An 8793-nucleotide genomic window follows, 5' to 3' on the forward strand; every position below is an offset into this window, starting at 1 on the left:
TATGTATGTATATATGTATGTATGTGTGTGTGTGTGTGTTTAGAAAAAAATTTATATGTGATCTTACTATTAGGAAAATTATAAAATTATTCTATTTTTTCGATTTGACTCTAGAATTGATGTTTGAACCATTAAGTTTGTAGAAGAAGGTTAATTTTACTCTTTTTAGAAATCTCATAAAAAATTCATGTATTTACTTCCATTTCTTTTCTCGTGTAGTTTTCTGTTCGCAACTGCAGAAAATTAAAATAATATTTGGACATCTTTATATATTTTGCAATAATAAAGTCAAATCCCTTCCAGGAATGTATGGCTAAGGTGCCTATATCTACTTTTTAACATATTCAATTAACCATTTTTAATAACGATTGGTTACGATATAGAGAAATGCACCCCTCCATCCTCCGCGCTTTCCTTTAAGAACTTATGGAGAAAAATCTGAAAAATGTTTAAACTCCATTAATACATAATTTACGTGGATGTTCTTTAAGTCAGTAATTCTTGCAGTAAAAATGTTATAATATGAACATTATGACAAGTAAAAAGGTTTGATTATCTTATAATATTGAAGGAAGTTATCAATGAAAACTCATTTCACTGCAAAAAATGAACATGAAAATTTGTAACTAAAATGTGAAAATATTTTCAACTTCTCAAAAAGAAGAGTTTATAAACAACCTTAAAATCCATTCGGAAGACTGTTGAAAATATTTTAAAGTCTATAAAAAGGTGGATTTTCTTATAATGAGAAGTATTTGCAGATCAAAAGACAAAAATTGAATAAATTTTAAGGTAGCACATTAGGGTAATCCTTATTTTTATACATTGAAAATGTTGGGCTCCCACTCCCTAGTTTCGTGTTAAAATTGGTATATAAAGCTACCATTCCCCAGGTGGGCGTTAAATTGAGTTAGATTCCCGTATAATTTAAGGAAATTATTTTAATAATTGGGATAAATCTTTAAATTTTGCCATGTATTTTATATAGGAAAATTGAAGGCTTCTGCAAGACCTTTAAATACTATTATCTGATTGGGATACAAATTTCAGGACATCTTTTTCTGGTGTCACCTCGCCAAACTAAGGGTCGAAAGCCCAACATTTTTTTAAATAATGGTTTACCCCACGTAATAAGGACAACTCTAACGTACATAACTTTAAATATTTATCTAAGTCAGTGGACTTTTCCTGCAAACAAATATGTATCAAATATTCTTCATTATTATTGCTTCCTTAGAATTCTAATGTTAAAATACATGTCAGTTTGATTTAGAAAATATATTTTGATTGCCAGACAATAAAGGAATCTGTGTTAAAATTCATACCACAAAAAATGGATTTAATGATTTTTCAAAATGGTATACATTAGAATAAGTGAAAGGCGGAATGAATCATGCATGGACCATATGCGAGATAATGAAAACTAGTGTTTGATTGTATTCTCTATATTCGTCAGAGAGAAAAGGGTACAAGGTTGAAAGACATTAACTTGAAAATATGACGTAAAAATATGAATAATTTATAGTTTCAGTGTAGTATTTCTTTTTCTTTTTAATTTCAGTGAAGATCCTATTATGCCCATGATACCACTAGGCCTGAAAGAGACCAAAGATATCGACTTTAGAGATCCCTTTAAAGTAAGTATGTTTTATTTTTATAGTTATTTTTCTTTAAAGTTAATTCAAGCAAGACATTTATATCACTTTAATTTAAATTGTAACTTTATTTTTAAAAGTGAATACATAGAGATAGGATTTAATACTTCTTAAATAATCAACCTATAGTAACTGTCAGTAAAAATATCACTCCAAAGGAGGAACTTCAGGATCATCAACAAAATCCTGACTATTTTTTAGTTTTGGCAAATGAGTTGGTCCCTTCCTTTTTTTAGAGTCGATGGCAATTTTTGAAAAATCTAAATCATCCCTTGGTGGTCCAATTTCTAAAAGTTCTCGTTTTGTTATCATCGCTCCAACTTTTTTAATAGTTTTTAACTTTTCTCTTTCAACTTTTATTTCCTTCTTGCTGCTCTTGTTCGCTGAGATTGTCTTCGATGGATTTAATCGAGGCATCGTTATTACTAAATGTCCTGTCGTTGTATTTCTTTTAACAAAACTTTTTTCTGTCGAAACTTCAAAAGGCAGTGTTAATTGCAAACATTTTCCTTTTATGGAAACTCTTACATAAAGAGGTTGAACGTCTACATCCAGATAAGATGTATCCAAATGTCTATGGTTATAAATAAAGTGTAGAAAGATTAAAGCAATGTGTTTTGGTAATTTTAATTTAAATAATATTTTTTTCTTACTTGTAAACTGCAACATCAAGAATTATATTCGAATCATCTTCATCGTTTAATTTAAAAGCTACTTTTGGTTGGTTAATATTGTAAGGTCTTCCATCGAGGCTAAATAGTTTAGGAATATATTTCGGGTTTTCTTCCTCATTTCTGGACTTGGTTCTTTTTTGTTCTAACTTTTGTGTCCGTTCTGCGATTGCAATTCGATCTTCTGGTGTATTATAGCTTGATGATTTCCAAAACTTGCTGTTTTCTTCATCATCATTGACCTTAGAAAGAAAAGAAATTTATTTCACTAACATTATAAAACAGGTTTAAATCACAGTAAAATGTGAATCAGAAAAATTAGTTGACTTACGTCCTCTGAACCGTCAGCATTAATTTCCGTGATCTTTAAACTCTGTTTTTCTTGGTGTTGCACTGTCTGCTGTTCTCTTACTTTTTCATATTTCTTGTATCCTCTAATAGCGTCACCTTGAACTTGTGCATATTTTTGCAAAGCTTTTATTCTTTCTGATCTTTCAATTTCGATCATATCCAGTTCCTTTATTTGAGGGAGTGTTGAAATTACATATTCTCTATATCCTATGTAATCAGTGCAAGGATTTCCAGTCAAAATCAGCTGTTCTAATTGTTTATTACATCTGTGTACAAAAAATATTGTGTGGGAGCATACGTGCAGGTCGTATACAGTCTTTATTGAAAAAATTTAAATCCGAATTTTTCTACTCTACAAAAGCATTTCTCACCTTAGTTTTTTGACACCTTGTAAGTCGCCAATAAAATTGACCATGAGATCAAGTTTCTTCAAACTCTCCAATCCTTCTAAATTTTCGATGAATTCAATATTGTTCAAAGCTAGATTTAAATATTCGAGTTTCTTCAATTTATTCAGATTTTCTATTTTAGAAATAAGATTATACTGTAGTAAAAGAATTCTTAAGTCTCGACAGAGATGATTGAGCATCTCAATTTTTTCTATATTTTCTTGATGAAGAGATATTTCTTCCAGAGTCGAAATTTCTCCTTCATTATGCTCTGAACGTTTTCGAATTAATTCCAATGTAATTCTCACCATTTTTGAAGATTAGAAACTGCTTCTTACTTGTTGATTAAGATGAAAACATGTAATATACGTTTCACTGAAGGTTAAGGCATTAAACACTGAGTAGTGTCTTCATATAAATGAGATTCCTTTTTTTATTGCTTATAAGTGCGACAGTCTTTTTTATTTGAACGAGTTTTCTTCGAAGCAGGTTTATTTAATTTAGGTCAGAGATATTTAGTTTTAATTTCCCATATTAAGTACCGCTATGCTGATAAAAATATTGTTGTAACGGGGTAATGTTGTAGCGCGAACAATTCTGGTAAGAAAATATCGATTTAACGACACTTAGTGACCAGGCCTGCGAAATTCATATAAAATTCAGAACACATTAAACAAATTCCAATTAATTAAGAAATATAAAAGAAAAATATATATGTATGCATATGATTATGCATTATAAACTTTTTAAAATCTAAAATTTGAAACTACTCAAAATTACGGAACGTGTGAAATATTATTATATAAAACTTTGTTTTTGTAATACTTTTCGTGTAAACATTTCCTCTATTAATTTATTTAATTTAATTCTATTAATTTTGATTAATTTAAACTTGTGTTTCATTGCAGGATTTTATTCTAGAACACTATAGTGAAGATGGCGGAAATTACGAAGAGGCCATTGCAGAACTTATGGAGACGAGACAGGTAAAAATGGTTTCAAATTAAAACTCTACATTATACTACAATACTTTTATTAAATTGGTTTACGGGCTATTATAAATTAAAATTTACGCTGATTAACATCATCGAGATTTGTTTTTATATTATACTTTAATTTTTGTGAAAATGTTTTTATTTAAGTTCATTTTCATTTTTAATACATTTTAAAGATATTTTTTCTTTTGTTTTTTAATTTTTGCAGCCACGTGTTGAAATTAAATTTAGGGACTTGGTAGTTAACTTTATCATGAACATAAAATGTAATCTCAGCCCGAGATAAACATTTAAAAATAGGATAGTACTTACAGTGTTATAGCAATTTACTACGTCCGATATGAGAAGTGTCTATGCCATTGACAAAGATATAAAAGTCTATTTTACGATCAAAAAGTCAGTCAAGGTAAATTAAATGAGAGATTTCAGTATGAAAGATAACTACCTGTTGATTGCAATTCAGTCCATATCTGCACAACATTACTTTCTAGAAAGATTAATAATTTTAAGAATAAGGGATATAATTATCCCAGTGTGCAAAATTATGTGGATAATAACCCGAAGTGTCAGAAAATAACAGAGAAATTTATTTTGTTTATTTAGAATGTTTTATTTAAGAATTGGCAAAATTCGATTGCCTTATAAGTCATTTGATATAACACAAAATTATGTTATTTCGGACGAGTTTGATTTTAAATTATTGAAATTTGCTACACGATTTCATTTTGAAATATTGTAAAGTTGTAAGCACTTCAGTTCAAGTTTTAAATTATTCACCTTTGAAAGCTTTGATTTTTTTAAAAATTTTAACTTTTAAGACCCTTAATTTTTAATTCTGCAATTATGAGCGTTATTAATTTTACAATGTACAATTTTTAATGTTTGCTTACAGAAATTTTATATTTTCATAGACTTTAGTTAACATGCAATTTCATATTGTATAATTTTATTCTGAGTACTTAAAATACAAAATCAGAAATCTGTGCAATCTTCAAATACTTGTCGTTTGGAGATTGTCTAATTTTCACGAATTCGAATTTGAATTTATTCCATTTTTTCAGGTTACTACTTTGAAATTTTATAAAGTTGAATGTTTCATTTTTAACTACATAGTCTCTAATTTTGAAGGCCTTGACATGAACTCATTATTCATTTATTACGATGAGATTTAAAAAATGATGTTTTGCCCCATGCATTTGGTGCTATTGTTTTCTAGGTTAAGACTTGAATAATCACTTTTTAAAATGGTATCAAAAAACATGGGATCTTATGGAGAAGCCTTTCGCGGGCTCCAAGAACTATTGTTAATCTTAGCTTTTAAACAGGTTTAAACAGGTTCCTCGCAGGAAAACTTTTTTGAGACAGAAAATATAATATGAAATTTGAATTACTGCTCATTTGCGCTTACTTCTAAGGTATTTGAGCTCAATTTTAGGAAAACATACCCGGTAAAATAATACGAGAACGGTATTGCCAAAGATATTGTATTGCTTTAACTGAGGTTGGCGACACAATTTGTGCTGGAATCGGGAAGCGCGCGAAATTTCAAATAATTATAAATACTTAAAATAATAAATAATAATAAAATAATTCAAATTCAAATAATTTCAAATAATTATTTTAAAAATATTTTATTTATATTGATCAGAATACACATGTAATACTTGATTTATCAATGGATAAGTTGGGTACATTTTGGATTTTATTCCAAATTAAGAAAAAAATATTGGACATAGTTCTGACGCCTCTGGCTAGCTTTTCCAATAGCTGCACTACTTTTTAACACATGAAAGCCCAGATTTAAATGATTTGCTTACTTAATATTTTTATTACATAAAGTAAAAAAGATTTTTATATTTGAAAAAGGTAGTTTCTATGTTTCCCGCTATTCCTATAAAAAATTCTGCTATTTGCTTGTAAATTTCCCGAGATAAACTTTTTTTTTTCATTCCAGGAGGACAAAAAAGTCTGCCCGATTATTTTCAGATTTTAATGAACTATTTTCTGAGAATTTTCTATTTAAATTACGTCTGTTTTTGGAAAAAATTCTTAATACCTGTATAAATAGGGAATATTTTTTTAGCCACATGAAAACCTAAAGTGACAAAAATGCACTAGGAAAAAAATGGCCAAAACCCAAGAATCAAAATTGAATATGCAGCGAGTTTTCAAAATTTCCAGTTTGGGGTTACACAAAATTATGTTTATAACTTGTGGTTTACATTTTTCTGAGCATTTTTAGGCTTTTTTCGCATAAAAGTATAGTAGAAAAAAATAGGCAATTCCCAAAAATAAACATTGGAAATAGAATGAATTTTTTAAATTAATATTTGGCATTTAATAAAATTATCCCTATAATTTGTGGTATGCAATTTTTTTCTGAGCATGTGTGGGCGTTTTTACTACAGAAGTACACTAGACCAAAATTATATGGAATACCGTATTCCAAAATTTGAAACTTGCTGCAATTCCAATTTAAATTTCTTGGTCTTACCGTTTTTTTGCTCTGTATTTCTGTAACAAAAAAGTGCACACATGCTTAAAAAAGTTTTTAAACCACAAGTTATAGGTGTAAAGAATGTTTCCCGAAACAGGGGTGAATTACATATGATTTATCTCCTATAGGCAATGATACTTTTTTAGGATACCAACACGCTACTTTTTCTCTTTGTATCGATTTTAAATTCAAGAATTTTTTATTTACCTATGTACCCTAATATTCAGTCCTTTAAATGACATGCCATTGATTGACGTATGTCAGAATGATTTGGTATTTGAATGCATCATTCTTTGGTGGAACTAAAGGAACCCGTATTTCAAAGTTTAATAAATTTTTTTAGATTTGTTACAATCATTCGAAGATTACCTGCGTGTTCTCAAAAATTGGCAGAAAGTTTTGTTTTGAATGGAGTATTTTCTGAAGGAGCGATTTTAATTTTGAATCCTTGATTTTGATAGGACCTAATTTTGAGTTTAATTATTTTGGGTTAATCAAATTTAAAATGATCTTATTTTGAAGTTATTGAAAGCTTAAATGAATTTCAATTTGCATTTATGTTTCCAAGCGCAAGAATGGAATTGTTTAAGGGTTCTCGTTCGATTCTTAAAGTTAAGCAGCACTTGGCTCGCCTGAATTTGGATGAGCGCCGACGTACTTAAATCTTGTATCAGTATTAAATACTGTTGAAATTATATATTCTCGGTGGAATAGTCGAAAAGTCTGACATACAGATTTTTCAGTGCAAGATAATAACAACCTAATTTTTACAGTAAATTTTTCATTTCATTTTTAATTGAATTCTTTTGTAAACATGAGAGTGTACTAATGACCCAGTAATAGGAATGAATAATTTTGACTTTCAGGCGACGAGAACACCAACGAGAGACGCGGCAGGAATTGCATTACTCCTACGTTACTACAATCAACTCTACTTTATCGAAAGGCGTTTTTTTCCCCCGGACAGAAGCCTAGGTATTTACTTTGAATGGTTCGATTCCCTAACAGGAGTGCCGAGTTGTCAGAGGACAGTCGCGTTCGAAAAAGCGTCGATCCTATTCAATGCAGGCGCTCTGTACACTCAATTAGGTGCCAAGCAAGACAGACGTACAGCTAGAGGATTGGATCAGGCAGTTGATGCATTCCTCAGAGCAGCAGGGACCTTCAGATACATCCATGAGAATTTTACGAATGCACCCAGTATGGACCTGGGACCAGACATGCTGGACATGCTGGTTCAGTTGATGCTGGTACGATAAAAAAATCGTCAAATTATTTTCTATCAACTCGAATATTATAAAGAAGATTTTTTACTTAACATTTACTAATCTTCTATTTCGCTGTGTAGGCTCAAGCGAGGGAGTGCCTTTTCGAGAAGCTTGAACTTCAATCCAGGGATTCAAGAAATATTGATGTCTCTTTGGACCTTGCTCAAGAAGCTGCACAGGTGAATAAATTGTTTAGAATGATTTTGTTCTGAACTTTCCAAGTTAGGCAACTTTAGTAGTAGTAGTAGATAAACGTTTATTTTACGGCCTGCTGGCCCTAACAAATTTATTTGCTTACACTTTGATTGTTTGTACAGAATTTTCTTACAGCTATCTCTTACACATTACCATTCATCCACGACTTAACTAATCCGCTCGCTTCTATATTCTAAACTTCCTCGCTGCGCCTCACCTCGCCTCGCACGCATGTCTCTCTTTCCTCGCTATGCCTCGCATTGCCAGCCTCTGTCTCCGTGGCTAACGCCTAACACTTAACTACTATTTACGATATATACAGTTTTCTTACATTTATTTCCTCTCTTATTTACAATCCTTCCTTCTCCATTCCTCTTCCTCCTTCGTTCTCTTCTTCTCCATTTTACCCAACACCCCCTTCACCCATGTTACTGCCTTTTTGTCCCCCCTTTCATGCGACAATACCTCCATGCTTATCCCACTCCTTTCCACCTCTTCACATTCCTCCAACCAGTGCTTACCTTTTGCATCCCCCTTCCCGCACAATTCACACATTCTCTTCTTTCTATAAAGCCAGAACCTATTATAATTCTCCATGTAACCGCATCTCATTGTCTCTATAAGTTCCTGACTTCCCTGTTCTCCTTTTTCACACAAATATTGCGCTCTCTACCTTTGGCATTATCCACACATAGTTCCCGTTAAACCTTGACTCTTTTATTCTCTACTCTCCTTCTGCCTTCTCTTTCTCCATGCCATTCTTTTGAGTCAA

General features: G+C 30.9%; 1 protein-coding gene across 10 annotated transcripts in view; it reads left to right on the top strand.

Moving 5' to 3' along the window:
• Nucleotides 1-8793, top strand: part of LOC117168885 (rhophilin-2) — a 177904-nt gene that overhangs the window by 156965 nt on the left and 12146 nt on the right. For all 10 annotated transcript variants that reach the window (XM_033354790.1, XM_033354791.1, XM_033354792.1 and 7 more), the window contains 4 exons: nucleotides 1562-1637; nucleotides 3975-4052; nucleotides 7425-7808; nucleotides 7907-8005. In XM_033354790.1, the coding sequence (XP_033210681.1) occupies nucleotides 1562-1637; nucleotides 3975-4052; nucleotides 7425-7808; nucleotides 7907-8005 (637 nt within the window). The remainder of the gene's footprint in view (nucleotides 1-1561; nucleotides 1638-3974; nucleotides 4053-7424; nucleotides 7809-7906; nucleotides 8006-8793) is intronic.

Source organism: Belonocnema kinseyi, chromosome 3, assembly GCF_010883055.1.
Source record: "Belonocnema kinseyi isolate 2016_QV_RU_SX_M_011 chromosome 3, B_treatae_v1, whole genome shotgun sequence".
Lineage (NCBI taxonomy): Eukaryota > Metazoa > Arthropoda > Insecta > Hymenoptera > Cynipidae > Belonocnema > Belonocnema kinseyi.